This window comes from Geotrypetes seraphini, chromosome 6 (assembly GCF_902459505.1).
Source record: "Geotrypetes seraphini chromosome 6, aGeoSer1.1, whole genome shotgun sequence".
NCBI lineage: Eukaryota > Metazoa > Chordata > Amphibia > Gymnophiona > Dermophiidae > Geotrypetes > Geotrypetes seraphini.
The window spans coordinates 138,880,634-138,899,671 of NC_047089.1; the positions used below are offsets into that span (position 1 = coordinate 138,880,634).

Genomic DNA, 19,038 nt, shown 5'->3' on the forward strand with positions numbered 1-19,038 from the left:
CCCTGAGGCTGCCCGGCCTAGCAGATGCTGGACAGGAAGGGATACTACTGGACAGAGAGGAGGTAAAAGTAAGGTAGAAGGGCTATTGCTGGACAGGGGGAACAGGGAAGGGGTGCTGCTGGAGAGAGGGGAGGTAAAAGGAAAGGAGAAGGGCTACTGCTGGATAGGGGGCACAGGGAAGGGGTGCTGCTGGAGAGGGGGGAGGTAAAAGGAAAGGAGAAGGGCTACTGCTGGACAGGGGAAGCAGGGAAGGGGTAATGCTGTACAGGGGGGTGTTAAAAGGGAGAAGGGCTACTGCTGGACAGGGGGAGCAGGGAAGGGGTTCTTCTGGACAGGGTGGAGCAGGGAAGGTGTGCTGCTGGACAGGGGGAGGTAAAAGTAAGGGAGAAGGGAAGACAGACAGGAGGAGAGAGCCTGAAAGAAAAAAAAAAAAAAAAAGACAGACAGACAGAAGGCAGGGAGAGACACAGAAAAACAGACAGACAGACAGAAAGGGGGGTAGGGAGAGAGAAAAAGACAGACATACAGAAAGAAAGATAGAGAAAGGAAGGAAGAAAGAAAGAAATGCCTAAGTCTACACATCTAATCTAGCACCCGTTAATGTAACGTGCAAAAAAAATAGTCTGTATATATTTATGTCTCTTTCTCTGACCTGGAGACGAGAAGGAGGAAGGCCTTTTTGAATGGAGTGGCTCCCAAACATTCTGTAGCTCTGTAATAGAGATGCATACATTGCATCTCTTTAAAGTGTTCTGACCTGTCTTCCTTTACTTTTGGACTTTTCCCAGTTCATTTCACACATTAAGGTTCAACTAAGGTTCAATATACCACAAATATTGTAAAAATCTGAGCAGTTTACAAAGATTAAAAAAAAAAAAGAAACCCAAAAAAATCTGAGTACATAAAGAAAACAGCAACGCACATCAGGGAAACTAGGTTACAAAGTTATATTATAAGGAGGGGGAAAGGAGTTGAAAATTATTTAACCCTAATAAAAAGGAGGGGAAGAAAGGGGGGGGAACAAACAAACAATATGATAAGAGAACACTGCAACTCTCAAGTTGAGCAGCTAGGTTGAGCATAGCAACCTAATGTCAGAGCAAAAACCCCAAGACAAGTTAAGCAATATTTATTGTAAGCTTTCTTAAAAAGGTACGTTTCCAAAGCAGCCTTAAAATTAGGAAAAGAGTCAGCTTTCTCCGTCTCTTTGGATGCAGGTAAGGCCTTTGATTGTGTGGAATGGACTTTCATGTATCAAGCGATGGATTGGTTTGGTATAGGATCCGGATTTATACAAATGATTCAAACCTTGTAAAGTTCCCCTTCTGCCAGATTATATGTTTGGAGAGGGGAGTTAGACAAGGATGTTCCTTATCTCCTTTGCTTTTTGTTATTGTTCTGGAACCATTGTTGTTGGCTATACGGCAGGCAAAGGAGATACAGTGGATTCCGTATGCAGATCGGGAATATAAGATCTCTGCTTATGCAGATGATATTTTGCTTCATTTGAAGAATCCTGATTCTACCATCCCACATTTACTGGAATTGATTGATTCGGCAAATTTTCTGGGTACAAAATAAATTGGAGCAAATCAGAGGTTCTTCCGTTAAATGTGCATTGTGCAAAAGGATTATTTGATTCATTCTCTTTCCTTTGGAAGGAAGAGGGTATAAAATATTTAAGTATTATGATTCAGAAAACATTAGAAGACACAATGACAGTAAATGAAAAATTCGTATTGCTGAAAGTCAAAGAAATGTGAGAACATTGGAACCCACTAGATCTTTCTTGGTGGGGGAAAGTCCAAACCGTAAAAATGATAATTTTGCCTGTGGTTTGTTACCAAATGAGTATGCTGCCGGTTCTCTTTCAAGGGTCCTTTTATAAAAAATTAAATGGTATTCTCACAAAATTTATTTGGCTGGGTAAAACTGCTAGAATTGCTTTAGTATCTTTACAAAAACCAATTGAGGTGGGTGGGGTAAATTTTTCAAATTTCTATAGATACCATCAAGCTTTTATTATGCGGCAAGGTATGTATTGGATCCTTCCTGAACTCATGGAGCATCTTCCGGATTGGTTAATATTAGAAAGGCAGCTCCTATCCCCATTGCGTTTGTGTGATGTTTTAAGTATCAAGTTACCTCTGATTTATAAGGAAAATAGAATTTTATCCTCCACATGGCATACATTAAAATTTATCAATAACCTAACACCTATTCCAATTCATCAATCCACGTGTCAGTCCTTATGGCTAAACTCCAAGATTCAATTTGGCGAGTCTAAGATCCTCTGGAAGCATTGGTTGCAGGCAGGTATATGCACATTAGATGATGTGTTATCAAATGGGAAAACGTTTGATTTTTCACGACTGCAACAATCATTCAGCATTGCAAAGTCTCAAGTATATACCGTATATACTCGCATATAAACCAGGATTTTTGGGCCAAAAAATTGGCCCAAAAATGGGAGTCCCAGTTTATATGCGGGTTAATGCCCCCTCCCATAATTTTTTTTTTTAAAGATCACCGCCGCAAGGCTTTGCCCCCGCCTCCCTCCCTGCCCTAGCCTCATTCGGTACCTCATCTTGGCGATCACGGTGGAGGTACAGCGGGCAGGAGCAAACTTTCCAAGTTCCTACCCTGCTGCTAACCAGCTGCCGTGAGTTCCTTCGGCCACTGAGTGACACGAGCAAGAGCACGATTTGGTGCTGCTGCTCGGTACTGAGCTCGGGGATCCAGAACATCACCTATCTAATGGAAAAAATATTAGCAAGGTAAGAACCTAATCTCTTTTTCCAGGGCAATAAGTGTGTCATTCTGGACAAGTGGGACGTACAAAAGCAGTCCTAGAAATCGAGTGGGATGACTGAGCTGGCATGTAGCACTAAGAACCCAAAGGGAGAGTCCTCCCTTGTTGCCACATCCACTCTGTAAAACTTAGCAAAGTATGCAGAGTGGGCCAAGTTGCAGCCCTACAAATCTCCGCTGGAAAAACTGCCCTAGCTTATGCCCATGAAGAAGCTACACTTCTGGTCGAATGCGCCCGCACAGAAACAGGAGACTGTTTACCACAAACAATATATGCTGACAAAATGGCCCTTCAGATCCAACTGGAAATCATGGCCTTGGAAGCTTGCACCCCTCTTAGCTGAATTAGTCAGCATAAAGAGATGGTCAGAGCGCCTAAACATGTTGGTTACCTCCAGACATCAAAGAAGTGCTCTTCTCACATCCAACTTCTTTAGAATCCAATCCTGTTTCTTGGAACCTGTGGACTGAAACGCTGATAAGCGAACTTCCTGATTGACATGAAACGCCGAAACAACCTTCATCAGAAATGAAGGAATGGTGTGCAAGGAGACATGTGTCAGAGATTTTAAGGAAGGGCTCCCTACAAGAAATAGCCTGGAGTTCCAAGATCAGTCTCACCGAAGTCACCGCTACCAGAAAAACTGTCTTGAGTACCAAATCTATCAGCAATGCCTCCTTCAGCAGTTCGAACAAGGCTTGGCTGAGACCCCTCAGAATTACGTTGAAATCCCATGAAAGGAACAGGGCTTTGACTGGAGGTCTGTGTGCAGTGCACCCTTCAAGAATCTGGCTATGTCCAGATGATAAGTCAGAGTAGATCTATGGTTCTGAGCCCTGAAACAAGAGAGTCCTGCAACTTTGACTACAAGGAAAGCCACAGTAAGCCTCTTGTCCGGGCCAGCTTGAAGAAAAGCCAACACCACAGAAACCAGAGCTGAAAGCAGCTCCACGTGTTCCTGGGTGCACTGATGCTGGAAAGTCTCCCACGCTTTAGCATATGCTGAGATTATAGAGGGTTTCTTAGACTTGAGGAGAGTGGAAATTACCACCGCTGAGTATAACGCTTTGCGTTCAAGAGTCATGCCGTAAGAGCAAAGCAATCTGGATATTCAATAAATATTGGATCCTGGGAAAACAGATACAGATGCACCTGCCTGAGACCAGGACCTGTCCAAAGATGTACCAGATCCGCATACCAGTCTGCACAGAAAGTCTGGAACTACTGAATGACCTTTCCTCGATGACTTGTAATCCTTTGAAGGATTCAGTCTATCATGGGCCATGCAGGAAAGACGTATAAAAGTACGTACTTTGCCCATGGCTGGACTAGAGCATCCAGACAGCACTTACATAGTAACATAGTAAATGACAGCAGATAAAGACCTGAACGATCCATCTAGTCTGCAAATTAGTTATTATCATTAAAAATATATGATTAAATTAACTTGTCTCTTCTTTGATATTTCTGGGACATAGACTAGAGTCCACCTGGTATTGTCCTAGATTCCAATTGCTGAAGTTGCCATCTAAGCTCACTCCAGCCTATCCAACCATCATGTTGTTTGCTAGATATCTACTATAAAGTCTGGCCAGTAACGTCCTCATGTTCCAAGTTAGTGGAGTTCCCATTGATGTCCTCCCCAGCCCATCCTAAACCGACACAAACTGTACAAGTCATCACAGTTACTTACCGTAACAGGTGTTATCCAGGCACAGCAGGCAGCCATTCTCACATGTGGGTGACGTCATCCAAGGAGCCCGGATACAGACAGCCTCGCAAGCAGACTTGCTTGAAGAAATTCAGAAGTTTCGAGTCTGCTGCACCGCGCATGTGCGAGAGCCTTCCAACCCAGCACAGGGCGAGTCTCCTCAGTTCAGATAGCTAGCAGAGAAGCCAACCAGGGGAGGTGGGTGGGTTGTGAGAATAGCTACCTGCTGTCCCTGGATAACACCTGTTACGGTAAGTAACTGTGCTTTATTCCAGAACAAGCAGGCAGCCTATTCTTACATGTGGGTGACCTCCAAGCTAACCAGAATGGGATGGTGGGAGTGTTGTCAATTCAAGAGAATAAATTTTATAATACTACCAGGCCAAAATGGGCATCCCGTCTGGAGAAAACATCTAGACAATAATGAGAGATGAAAGTATGAACCGAGGACCAGGTGGCAGCTTTGCAAATGTCCTCAATAGGAGTGGATCTGAGGAAAGTTACCGAAGCTGCCATGGCTCTGACTTTGTGGGCTGTGACTTGACTTTGTAGATGCAGTACAGCCTGAGCGCAGCAAAAAGAGATACAAGCAGCCATCCAGTTGGAGATGGTTCGCTTAGAAATCGGATGTCCCAACTTGTTTGGATCGAAGGAGACAAAAAGTTGAGAAGCAGATCTGTGTGGTTTGGTATGTTTTAAGTAGAGAATGAGGCCTTGGACACTCGCAAAGACTCGACTCCTTGCATAGAGTGTGAAGATTCCAGAGCAGACACTCGCAAAACTGGACTCCTTGCATAGAGTGTGTTGATTTAGCTCGACCTCTTGTGAGACTGCTGAGTGCCCAGGCTGGACTGCAGGAAGCAGAGTTGAGGCAGGACTATATTTGGTCAGTAACTGAACAAATTCCCGCTCTAAAATGGTCTGGATGGTAGTCTGCAATTGTGGATCAGAGTCTGAAACTGGATCATTTGCTGAGGCTAAAGGCTCCAAGGACAAAGAGGAAGGATACTTCGACTTAGAGGAATGATGCTGAGGTAGCTTGAGGACCATCGCTGGAACTGTCTGCTGAGGTATCTGACCTGAGGGAAGCTCAGGAGAAGACTTGGCAGATTTACTCGAGGTCGAGGATGTTCCAAACGGGGAAAGTCTGATGAGAGTCGAGGTCGAGGAGGCAGGACACCCCATAGCAGGCTTGACTGGTCGAGGTTGGAGTAGGGGTTTCCATAGTGAAAATCTTCACCACTTGAACTCGACAACGTTTGAGGGCTCGAGGTTGAAGGGTAGAACAGTGAACGCACGACTCCGGGCAATGGTCAGGCCCCAGACACTGAAGGCACCAGCGGTGAGGGTCAGTGAGGGAGATCGCACACTGGCACTGGCTACACTTCTTGAAGCTTATTACCGGCTGGGACATAGAAGGAAAAATAGCCGCCGCGACACAGTAATAAGAAAATAAAACTCGAGCCACGGTGAGAGAAGACACGAAACGGACTAAGTTCAGCACAGAGTGTCAAAGACAGACTTCTCGGCTCCACGGAGAACAAAGGAGTTGCACCCTGTGCTGGGCGGGAAGGCACTCGCGCATGCGCAGTGCAGCAGACTTGAAACTTCTGAGTTTCTTCAAGCAAGTCTACTTGCGAGGCTGTCCGCATCCGGGCTCCGTGGATGACATCAGCCACATGTGAAAATAGGCTGCCTGCTTGTGCTGGGATAATGTCCAATACAGGCCTTAGTTCTTTAATTTATACCATTTGTTTTCTAATTAGAGATCTTCTGTGTTTATTTATTTATTTTACTTTTTTGGGTCCCAAATGAATACAAGACACTGTCTTATTTTCGGGGAAACACGGTAGTGTATGATTGGCTTGTGTTATACTTATGTGGACGATCTTTTCCAAGTACAAAGTGGTGCACTGGTGTCTAAATCAGTAAGGTGAGGGGTACCACAGGGATCAGCCCTTTCTGTCTTACACTGGTCGCCGTACATGAAAAAGGACATAGTACTACTCGAAAGGGTCCAGAGAAGAGCGACAAAAATGGTTATGGGACTGGAGTAGTTGCCGTACAGTGAGAGGCTAGAGAAACTGGGCCTCTTCTCCCTTGAAAAAAGAAGACGGAGGGGACATGATCAAAACATTCAAGATAATGAAGGGAATAGACTTAGTAGAAAGAGATTATTCACCCTCTACAAGGTGGAGAGGGCACTCTCTAAAGTTAAAAGGGGATAGATTCCGTACAAATGTAAGGAAGTTATTCTTCACCCAGAGAGTGGTTGAAATCTGGAATGCTCTTCCAGAAGCTGTTAAAGGGGAAAGCACCCCCCAGGGATTCAAGAAAAGGTTAGATAAGTTCCTGCTGAACCAGAACGTATGCAGGTACAGCTAGACTAAAATAGGGCACTGCTCTTTGACCTAAGGGCCACCGCATGAGCAGACTGCTGGGCACGATGGACCACTGATCTGACCCAGCAGCGGCAATTCTTATGTTCTTAATATTTATATGGCAGAGATAGGAAAGGAATTTCAAAAATTAAATGTGCAAAATAGAATGTATGCTGATTATATATTGTTTTTTTTCCTGTGAGAAAAGATATTCAAAGAGTTGAACTGCTATTACTGTATGTACTCTTTATAAGATGAGATTTTGGGACCAAAAAAATGGCCCAAAAATGGGGTTCTCATCTTATATTCAGGTCGGTGCCCACTCACCCCGTCCCAGACTTGTTGCAGGCCTTCTCCGGGCCTGCCATATGACCTGGTGGGCCGGGACAGGAGGGATCCCTCACCTTTCCTGTCCTGGCCAATTCTGACAATTTTTTTACCCTCCTACCTCCCCCCGAATACTTTTTGAATCCCTGTTGGTCTAGCAGTGTACCGGGCAGGAGTGAGCTTTCCATGCTCCCGCCTCACACTGACCCACTCTGAATGGCTGCTGCAAGTTCTCACGGTCCAGCAGTGTACCGGGCAGGAGTGAGCTTTTTACACTCTTGCCAGACACATGGGCTGCTCGTTGAATGGCTGCCACCAGTTCTAGTGGGACTCATGAGAACTGGCGGCAGCCATTCTGTATGAACTGAGCATGCTTAGTGAGTGCAATTATCGGTGACTGGAGGCATGCTGCTGACTTTTCCACTCCTGAGGCAGTATGAAGAGAAAGGGGGCGACTTGCATATTTCTTTGGCTGACATAACTTCAGCTACCTCACCAGTCACTGAATACATACTGCAGCTTTGAAGGGGGCCTGAGCCTGGAGGAGGAGAAGGAGCCCTAATATTTTCCTTTCTCTCTCCCTACCCCAGGTCCAATTCAATCTCTCCCCTCCCCTACTCTCTTCCCCAGATCCAACTCAATCTCTCTCTCCCTCCCCCATTTCTAACTCAACCCCCCAGTCCAATTCCCTGTCTCCCTCTACCCCCAAGCCCCAACACTCTTAACTTTCCTCCCATACAGTCCGGCAAATCTCCTTCCTGGATTTGGACCCAACCACTGATCCTGACTGCCCTACCCTCCCCCCTTCCCCCCCCCCCGGCCACACACACATGCACCAGCACCCTTTACCTTGCCAAATCAAATCTTCAGCCCTGCAGCCAGCGGCAGCCCTATTGAAAGGCCGCCTGCAGCCTGCACCAGGCCTTTCATCTATCCCAGACTGCTCCCTTCTCCATACAAGACGTTACGGCAGTTGGGGGTGGGCCAAATCAGAGGGAAGGCCCAGTACAGGCAGCCTTTCAGTAGGGCTCCTGCAGGCAGAAAGGCTGCAAACAATTATTAATCATGATTAATAATTAACATGTTGATTGCGGTGTTATCACAATTAACATACAGCCCTACATACTAGCATACATTGTTCTAGAATTTATCTGCTTCAACATTACCAAAATGCAAATAAGAAGGAAAGAAAAGAGGGGACAGGAAAAAACTCTCAAATCCCATAGGGAACATTAGATTCATTTTAGTCTAGTTTTGAAATAAGGTGCCATCACAAATATTAGCACAAACAAAATAGCAAAGAAAGGACAGCATAATAAAAGCAAAAGGTATATTAACAGCAGAACAAATAATTAAAACACAGTGCATCAAACTAGCATATATGCTGTACATGTTGACTGTACTTACATTCGGCTAGTTTCAAATTTCTCAGAGTGAAGTTCTCCAAGAGATCTGCAAATACAATAGGGAATCATTAAGCATAGTACCATGGCCTTAAAAAGTACCTGCATTCATAGCTTTAAATGAACTGGAAAGCAGATATTTTAAAAATGCAAGAAAATTATGTTTAAGATACTCTTGTTTTAAAAAGTATTCCAAATTGCTTCTAGATTTTAAAAAGGAAATTACTTAAAATCACTTAATTTTCTTTCCATTATTCCAAGTATATCAGTAACTCCTTGTGGAATTCTGCACAATTGCACAGCAAAGAATTTGCGCTGAATTTCCCATCCCCATAGAATTTTGCACATGCTGTGGAAAATTCTGCATAAACCTTCCATTCTGTCCTGTCCAACTCCTTCTCCCCCACGTGGGTCTGGCCTCCCTCTCTCTCTGACTGAACCCAACCCCCTAGTGAGATTAGACATACTTGAGGGCCTCTCAAGGAAGCAGCAGTGGAGACAATAGGCCGGCAGAGGCAGCGCTGTGAACAGGCTGCTTGCAGCTAGCCCCGTCAGGGCCTTCCCTTTACTGCATGTGTTCCTGTAGATGGATGACGCAGCTGAGGGAAGGCCCTGGCAGGGCTGGCTGCAAGCAGTCTGTTCCCTGCGCTGCCTCTGCTAACTGGCTGCTGCCGCTACTGCTGCTCTGGAAAGCGGGTATGCCTGATCTTGGGGGAGGGTCAGTCGGTTGCCAGACCCATGCAGGGGGAGGGAAAGGGACATGGATGCTTTTATTTGTCATGGAGCCCTGGAGTGTGGGGTTTTTGGTTTTGTTTTGTGTTTTTTTAGGGGGGGAGGGAGGGGTTGGTATTATATTGCTTAGAACAGTGTTTTTCAACCTTTTTTGGGCAAAGGCACATTTGTTTCATGAAAAAAATCACGAGGCACACCACCATTAGAAAATGTTAAAAAATTTAACTCTGTGCCTATATTGACTATATATAAAGTAATTCACTTGAGTGCCACCACCGCCATCGGGAACAGGCCGGCGCCAAGTTCTCCCTGCTTCTCTTCCCCGCGGGGCCGACCACCTGCTTTTCCCTGTGGGGCCGGCCAACTCTCGCCACCCGTCGTCAATTCTAACGTCGGAGAGGACGTTCTAGGCCAGCCAGGCAGCGATTGGCTGGCCCAGAACGTCCTCTCCGACGTCAGAATTGACGCGAGTGGCGAGAGTTGGCCGGCCCCACAGGGAAAAGCAGGGAGAACTTGGCGCCGGCCTGTTCCCGATGGCGGCGGTGGCACTCAAGTGGCTAAAGAGCCGCAGTTTGCCGGCCTAGGGACAACACTGGAGGGTGGCCAGCTGTGCACCCCCTTGGGACGTAAACCCGGGGTGGGGCAGACCGCCCCCCCCCCACCCTGGTATGCCACTATCTGTACCTCACTCCCTCCCTATGACCAAAAATTCTCCTTTCTTCTATTCCCCGTGTACACAACCATCTCTTTCTCTCCCTTCCTCTCTCCAAAGTCCATGCCTTGTGTCCAAACACTCATTCCCTCCCCCACCTCAGCATCTCTTTCCCTCCCTTCCTCTCTCCCATGCCTTGTGTCCAAACACTCATTCCCTCCCCCACCTCAGCATCTCTTTCCCTCCCTTCCTCTCTCCCAAGTCCATGCCTTCTGTGTCCAAAAACGCATTCCCTCCCCCACCTCAGCATCTCTTTCCCTCCCTTCCTCTCTCCCAAGTCCATGCCTTCTGTGTCCAAAAATGCATTCCCTCCCCCACCTCAGCATCTCTTTCCCTCCCTTCCTCTCTCCCAAGTCCATGCCTTCTGTGTCCAAAAACGCATTCCCTCCCCCACCTCAGCATCTCTTTCCCTCCCTTCCTCTCTCCCAAGTCCATGCCTTCTGTGTCCAAAAACGCATTCCCTCCCCCACCTCAGCATCTCTTTCCCTCCCTCTCTCCCAAGTTCATGCCTTGTGTCCAAAACGCACTCCCTCCCCCCTTTTGTGTTCCGTGTTTGCCTCCCAGCCCATCTTTGCAACTTTCTCAGCAAAACGAAGCTCAAGCCGCGAGGCTTGTCTTCTGCTTCCTGCCTGCCCTGCCGCGCACAAATAGCCGAACGGAAGTATTCTCCGACGTCAGCGCTGACGTCAGAGGGCAGGCTTTGCTTAAGCCCTCCCTCCGACGTCAGCGCTGACATCGGCGAACACTTGCGATCGGCTATATGTTAGCTGCAGGGCAGGTAGGAACAGAAGACGAGCCTCGCGGGTCCCCCGTCCAGCTCTCTCCTGTCCACGTGGGGCGGACCGCCCCTCTCCCTAGACTGTGGCCTAAGACCCTGGGGGAGCCCGGGCCCCTGAATGCAGGACTGGTGGTACTGCCCTGATGGCGGCCCTGACCGTACGGCACACCAGGCAACATCTCGCGGCACACTAGTGTGCCGCGGAACAGCAGTTGAAAAACACTGGCTTAGAAGATGTTATTGGGCTGTTGAGCTGTATTGATTGTTAGCTATTGTTTTGCTTGTCCTTCTGCAATGTTGGGGTTTTTTTGTATATTATAAAGATAAAAAAAAAGAAAAGGTACAAAGTGACATTTAATTCTATTGAAACTTTTATTTATTTATCTATTCATTCAATTTTTTCTATACCATTCTCCCAGGGGAGCTCAGAATGGTTTACATGAATTTATTCAAGTACTCAAGCATTTTTCCTTGTCTATGCAAGGAAGTTTTTTTTCACCCAAAGGGTCGTGGACACTTGGAATGCGCTACCGGAGGAAGTGATCAGGCAGAGTACGGTACAGGGATTCAAACAGGGATTGGACGGATTCCTGAGGGATAAAGGGATCATGGGATACTGAGGGAGGAGCTGGGATGTAACACAAGTATAGAAAGCTAACCAGGTAATAAGTATAGAAACCCAACAGGTCGTGCATGTGCAAGACCGGAGGGTTAGGACTACGATGGGAAGATAGGACTTCAATGAGAAACCAAGGTGGCAAGGGAGCCCCTTCTGGTGATTCAGACAGGTCGTGACCTGTTTGGGCCGCCGCGGGAGTGGACTGCCGGGCAGGATGGACCTATGGTCTGACCCGGCGGAGGTACTGCTTATGTTCTTATGTTCTATCCTAGCAGGCTCACAATCTTACTAATGTACCTGGGGCAATGTGGGGATTAAGTGACTTGCCCAGGGTAACAAGGATCAGTGTGGGTTTGAACCCACAACCTCAGAGGCTGTAGCTTTAACCAATGTGCTATACATTACATCACTATTAGAAAAACACTAGATCAAGACCCTAAGGGCTCCTTTTACAAAGCCATGCTAGTGACTCCTGCATGGAATGTGCTAAGAAGCCTATTCAGTTCCTATGGGCATCACTACATTTGTCATGCGGGAATTGCTAGCACAGTTTTGTAAAAGAAGTCCCAAGAGAATTGTAGAAGTGAAGAAATTAGGAAAACCTGGGATATCACCATCCTAACTGATACAAAGCTGAATGTAAGAAAACCAGACTTAGGGGCACATGCACAAAGTCCACTGTGTTGGCAACATTTCATTCAGTTTTATCCTGTCTAAATGAGATATTATTCTGCAGCCAATGCATAGAAGCTTTTGGCTTTATGGTGCACATAAACAGTGACCAAAAGTCCCATGCTAATGAGCTTGTTAGTATTAAAACAAGCTCATTAGCAAATCCATGCATTGCTCAGAACGGGTCACTGCAAAACCATCAACAGCGAGATTTCAGTACAGTCCCCTGCCATACTTTCCTGTTTGATATGATTTTAATACTTGATATACTGCTCAAACCAAAGTGCTACAGCAGTTTACAATACTAAACCACATAATACAATAAAATAATCATAAAAAAGAAAAAGATACAATGAAATCATCATAAAAAAGAGAAACTAATGAGTATATAATCCTCCCCATATTAATAATCCTATAATCAGCTGCTGATATAAGGTCATACCAATCTGAGTCAAATTATATATCAAAGCTCTTAATGAAGAGCCATGTTTTTAATAATTTCTAAAAATTCAAATAGCTTTGCATAGATTGTATTTCAGATGACAGTCTATTCCACAAACTTGACCCTGCATTAAAAAATGCCATTTTTTGTGTTTTAATCAATGTCACTTTATCCAAGATGGTAAATGAAGTAAATGCTTCTGATATGAGCACAAAAAACACGATGGTTCATATTTCATTAACTTATTTGATAAGTACTTTGGAACATTCCACTTCAAAGCTTTCAATACCAAACATAAGACTAATAGTAATTCTTTCTGCAATGGGCAGCCCATGCAAATCGACCAATATAGATGTTACATAGACTGATTTTTTTTTCTTAACCACTACCAATTTTGTGCTAACACACAATCTAGCAAAACAATTTTTGTTCATCCCATTATACAAAGAATTACAACAGTATATGCATTGATAATTCGATTAGACTATCTTCACTAAGTTGTTTCTAATAAAAAAAATTATCTCAATCGTTTAATTAAGCGTAGCTGGGGAAAAAATCCTCTTTACTGCCATACCTTTTAGAAATTTAAAATCTAAAGCACAATTGCAATAAATTTCCAATATCTCAATTTTCTCCACCAATAACAAATCCAACCCATTAATCTCAGGCACTATCCACAGTGATTTATGTTTTTTCGTGTAACCCACATTACTGATTTTTTTCACATTCAAGACCAATTCATGACTCCCAAACCAACCATGTATATTTCCTTCAGTTCCTCATTAATATCTATCATCTTCACTTCTTGTGTTTGACAAAAACAACTGCATATCATCTGCAAATAAATGAAATTCAATATTCCAACTTGCCAACAATGTGGTTAAAGGAAGCAAAAATAAATTAAACAAAAGCGACAATAGTGATATAAGACACTGTCTTATATTAATTTTGGACCCAAAAAAAGCACTAGCGACCTCGAAGCCCATAGATATTTAAAGGGCTTCAGAGCTGTTGCTGCGCAGCAGCCGCTAGCATGGATTTGTAAAAGAGGCCGTAGGTCTTATTTTCGGGATAGGTCTTATTTTTTTTCATTTACAATGATCATCTCTCCCTTCCTCTCCTCCACCCCAATTTTTCCTATTTCTTTTCTCTCCCCAACATGTGCTGTATCTTTCCTCCCCTCTCACCCATCCCCTTGTGCAGCTTCTATCCCTCCCTCTCATCCCTTGTGCAGAACCCTTGCAGCTTCTATCCCTCCCTCCTATCCCCTTGCGCACCCCCCGCCAACCTTTCCATCTCTCCCCTGCCAACCGCGAAACCAAAATACCTTGTAACAAATGCAACGTTGGCAGCAATCTAGACAGGCTGCTTCGCGGCCTTCTGTCGCCCAGGCTTTCCTCTGCTGCATCACTGATGTCATCAGCAATGCGGCACACGAACGCCTTGGCGAGAGAAGGCCACGAAGTAGCCTTTCTAGATTGCTGCCAACATTCAGTTTGTTACAAGGTATTTTGGTTCCGCAGTTGGTGGGGGAGAGATGGAAGGGTCACCGGGGATGGGGTGCTCGACGGGGAGGGGCGGGGGAAGCAATGCCAGTGACTAGGGCTTATTTTTGGGGTTATATTAAGACCTACCCGAAAAATCATGCTAGGGTTTATTTTCAGAAAAACAGTAGTTTTCTTTCAGTTGACGTATGTTCATCCCATTTAACCATATGACTTCTATTTCTCAGGCAGGACAAAAACCATGTCAAAACAGTGGATTCCAGTCCCATCTCTCTAAATAGATTAAGAAGTTTCCAATGCGAAATAATATCAAAAGCTGCTAAGTCTGAGCGCTGATTGAATTATTTTTCATTGTCAATGCCTGAATCAATCACACCTCTGAAACTTTCCTGGCCGCCCTCCTGGACTACTCCAAGTTTAAAAAAAGTTCTGGTGATCTGACAGGCTCCTACCTGGCCCCTTCCTGCCTGCACCACCAGGCTTTTAAAAAAAAAAAAAAAAACCCTGGTGATCCAGTGGACCCATCTTGACCCCAAGTTTTAAAAATGCCTTGGCGTTCAGTGGCCTAGCGCCCCCCCACACCCCAAACACCTTATAAAGGCAGACTAGAAATAAAATAAACTAAACTACCCTGCCTACCCTCCCAATTCTAGTACTCAGAAGCTCATGCCTCAATAAATTGGTTAATCCATATGCCACCTGCCCCTGTCAATTTAGAGTTAAGCACAAACAAAAAAACCTTATCTTAAACTGTCTATCTCTACAAGTAAAGAGGAGAGGAAGATTCAGAAGGAATGGCAGTGTTTTTCTAGCGTGCTGAAAAAAAGACCAACTGATTGCATCAAAGGTCCAAAAAAAAACAAACAAAAACATAAGTCCAAAAAACAAACTGCAAAGTCAGAAAATTAGTACTACTTCATATCACAGAACTCCTTGATTCTTACTAAAAGTAAGCCAGGATTTCAAAAACTCACAAAATGTTAATGTTTTAAACTAAAATACACTAATCACGTCTTGTCTAAATTGCTGCAACTTGCTTCTCAGAGGTTTCCCACTAAACTATCTCTCTCCTCTTCAATCTGTTCAAAATTTTGCTGCTCGACTTATATTCCACCAATGTTGCTAAGTCCACATTACACCTTTCCTCTAGTCATTCCATTGGCACCCTATCCATTTCCATATACAGTTCAAACTCCTCTTGACTTCACTCTGCAGCTCCTCAGTATCTCTCTTTATACTCCATTGGGCAAGTCTCTCTTATCTGTACCCTTCTCCTCTACTTTCAGCTCCAGCCTCTGTCCCTTCTAACTTGCTGCACCATACTCCTGAGTCAGTATGTCAAGCTCCATCTTTGACAGTAAAGAGGAAAACCGATTATCCGGACTACCCTTGGCAGAGGGTAATCCAAATAATCAAAAATCCAGATGACTAGACATTACTTTTTTACTTTTGTTTTTAATCATTGTTAAAAAAATACAGTCTGAACCCGGAAGAACTTGCTTCTTTGACTGGGCCAATGGATTCCTTCATGCAGCATGGCCCACGAATGCAGCAACCGGAGGAAAAAGCCTCAGCAGGAGGGAACGCGCTTGCTAAGGCATGGGAGCTCTCCCTCAAGGGTGCTAGCTTGTCTCCGGAGGAATGGAGTCCTCCGGCTCATCTCAAGGCATCTGTGACAAAAGGAGCAGGGGAGGTGCAGCCGACTCTAAATATGGTGCAGGACATCCTCTTGCCTGTACAGCAGGGCGGGGGATCCAGCTCTGAGAGGAGACAGGAGGAGTGTGCTATGCCAACAATTTAGCCAGATGGTAGAAAACAGTTTCCATGATTTCTCCTGCAAATGCAAGTACTATTTCTTTAGCAGAGGGGGCCAGAACTGAGTTTTTGCCTCTATAGAAGCCTGAAGTCTTTAATATGGAGTCAATCTGTGAGGCTATCTCGTCTCCAAATTTTTCTGGGGACTCAGATACAGCAACTTTCCCAACGATGTACAGTTGTACTTTCAGAAAGTTTGGAATTGAGAAATAAAGTCTCAGTCTTGGAAAACAACTCAGATGATTATGATACCAGAATAAAAACTTTGGAAATGCAAGCACTAATTTGGGTTAAAGATAGTGCAAGCCTTCACTTTAAGCAAGAAATGGTGGAGAACTCCTTTAGGAGACTTAATTTGCGGATTATAAATTTTCCAAAAGTTATGTTTAAGCATTATCTAAACAAGGTTCTGAAAGTACCCGAGTCTTCTTACCCACCTCTCTCTAAAATATATTATGTACCTAGGAGAATTAAGTTTCAAAATCCCAACCAGCAGAATTTAAAAGGAGGCGGTAGCAGCTAGCGTGCGGGGCAATTTAGTGTGTGCTATTCCGCGCATTAAGGCCCTAGCACACCTTTGTAAAAGGAGCTCTTAGTACTACTATTATTGATACTTACAGTATTTCTATAGTGCTGCTAGACATTAACATGTATGAGACAATCCCTGCTCGATAGAACTTACAGTCTAATTGAAATGGACAAACAGGGCAAATGGGGGTTAGGGAATTTCTCACAGATGGAATGATAAATCAGGGGGTCTATGTCAATTGGTAGGAAGACAATTCATAGAATACGATAGAATAACAATTGGTAGGAAAATCCTACAAATTGTCTTTCTATCAATTGTCGCCCTACCTATTACAGGTACCTCTTTGTGCTCCCCTCCCACATTTATTTTGGTACCTCTCCACATAGGTCTTCTGCATCGGAATGAAAGGCCCTCCTGCGAGGGGCTTGTCCTGTAATTTGTACCTCTTCCACGGTTTTTTTTTGTACCTCTCTGCTTAAATCTACTCCTTCTCTTCCTTTTTGCCAGCTATAAGGTCCATGTAGAAATCCACGGGCAGTGGCTGACACAGAAGCATTTCCTCTGATGTCAGAGGCTCCCCCTGCATTGGAGGTTCCCTCTAACATCAGAGGGAACACTTCCGGGTCAGCCACTGCCTGCAGATAAGGAAGAGAAGGAATAGGTCTGCGTACTGCTTCTTCTTCCGGGGGGGGGGGGGAGGGAAGGTGTCATTGGGGTTGCCACCGAGCTGCTGTTTCTTCTGGGGAGTTGGGGGACATGCCGCAAAGCAGGATTTTCCTACCACTTGTCGTTTCCCATGAATTGTCTTCCTACCAATTGTCGTAGACCCCCTGATTTATCATTCCCTCTGTAAGAAATTTCCTAACTCCTATTTGCCCTGTTTGTCCGTTTCAATTAGATTGTAAGCTCTGTTGAGCATGGATTGTCTCTTACATGTTAATGTCTAGCACTATGTATGTCTAGCAGCACTATAGAAATACTGTAAGCATCAATAATAGTATTACTAAGTATTTGACAGAAGAAAGCAAGTATGAGAAGAAAACTATTTTCTGCAAATTTCATTCCAAGCTACTTTATGAGGAAGAATTACTTTCAATTATATTCAGCATGCAATATCTCTCCAAGCGGTAAAGATTTGTCTTGCCATGCATGCTTAAAGCTTGCTTTCATTTTGTTCTATGATGTCTTCATAGGGATTCCTGACACGTGATTAGGATGGAGACCACAAGTAACATACCATTCTCAGATTACTGCATTGTACATAGACTTAAAATTACCTAACACATTTTACAAATTAAAAAACAAACTGGGAAACTAATAAAAACAACACTTAAAATAGGAGAGGATCACAAAGCTGTTACTAATGTTATTTCCAAATAAGCCTACTATATGTAGTAAAGCAAACTGAGAAATCCTCTTCATTAATTTAATTCATCTTAACATTATCAGGGGCTGACTTGCTCTCTCTATTAATGTAAAAAGTGACAGCTCCTATCTAACTGAAGAGGCCTTGGTCACGGGAGAACCAGCATCTGGGGAGATAAGGAAATACCGCCAGAAAGCATGTAACAGGCAGGCATACGTGCATATGGGGGCTGCCTGAGAGAACCAAGAGCATTAGGCCTGGTACCACCCCACTGATGCCCGGCAGGTCCACATTACTGAAGTAGCAGATGCTGAGAAACCACCACTCTCTCCCCACCCGGCTCAAAAGAAGGCATTTTCACGACAGAGTGAAGGAGGTGCGACGTCCATACCTGTGCTGTGGCGGGGCCGGCTCTCCTCCTGCTCCTGCCGTGGTGGCTGCGGGCTCGGCCTGTACTGGCGCGCCCTCACACTCCTGCCGAGGCTCGCGGGAACTCATACGAAACGCGCTGTTCTCTCCAGCCGGAGGAAGTGCGCTGATCCACCGTCGCCGCCGCCTCCTCCTCCCTCGTGGCGCCGCCGCTCTTTCTTCAGCTCCTTTTTCAGAGCCAGTTTCACTGGGGAAGCTCCCGGAACTTTGGCCACACAGCAAAGTATGTCTGCCGAGTGAAATTCCGCGCCGCACCAACAAGTCTGCTTGGTCAGAGAGGGTTACGGTATTCGCAGGCCCGGGTGCTAGTGCCAGGCAGAAATAAAAACAGACACTGGACAGGGCGCTCAAAACAGAACTAACTCCAGTTCGGACAGAGCGCTGGAGGTCCGCTCTGTTACTGGCAAAGGTTGTAGTTGTTAGACTAGGTTAAAGGGAAGAACCTCTCTTTCTCCAGTCACCCTGAACCCAACTCCGCCATCTTGGTACAAACTCGGCACCAGCAGTGCAAACTAGGAGGACTTGCTGGGCGGACTGAGCATCCCATGTGGCACAGCTTCACTGTCTTTGCAAACAAGAATCATAGAGTTTTTCCCCAAGGTTCGCAACCAACGCCCTCAACATACGCTACATCTCTATGGTAACTGAACTGGGGAGAAATGAGTAGGCGGAATCCTGCCGGATCACGCGGTTAAGCAGGTTGGGTTCCCAAATTGCTGCTGTGTGTCAGAAAAGACAGGCCTCCAGTTCGAGCTAAAAATATACTGTATAGTTCATCTGTTCAAAAAATATTTCCTGTAGGACC

At 45.1% G+C, this 19,038-nt stretch overlaps 1 protein-coding gene across 2 annotated transcripts in view; it reads right to left on the bottom strand.

The window, feature by feature from the left end:
- Nucleotides 1–18,740, bottom strand: part of UBE3A (ubiquitin protein ligase E3A) — a 224,120-nt gene extending 205,380 nt beyond the window's left edge. The window contains exons 1-2 of one of the 2 annotated variants that reach the window (XM_033948634.1): nucleotides 18,196–18,740; nucleotides 8,639–8,683 (exon numbers count right to left, since the gene is read on the bottom strand). In XM_033948634.1, coding sequence (XP_033804525.1) covers nucleotides 8,639–8,683; nucleotides 18,196–18,302 — 152 coding nt within the window. In that variant the 5' untranslated portion in view covers nucleotides 18,303–18,740. The remainder of the gene's footprint in view (nucleotides 1–8,638; nucleotides 8,684–18,195) is intronic. The other variant, XM_033948635.1, reaches the window with a different exon arrangement.
- Nucleotides 18,741–19,038: the final 298 nt, after the last annotated feature.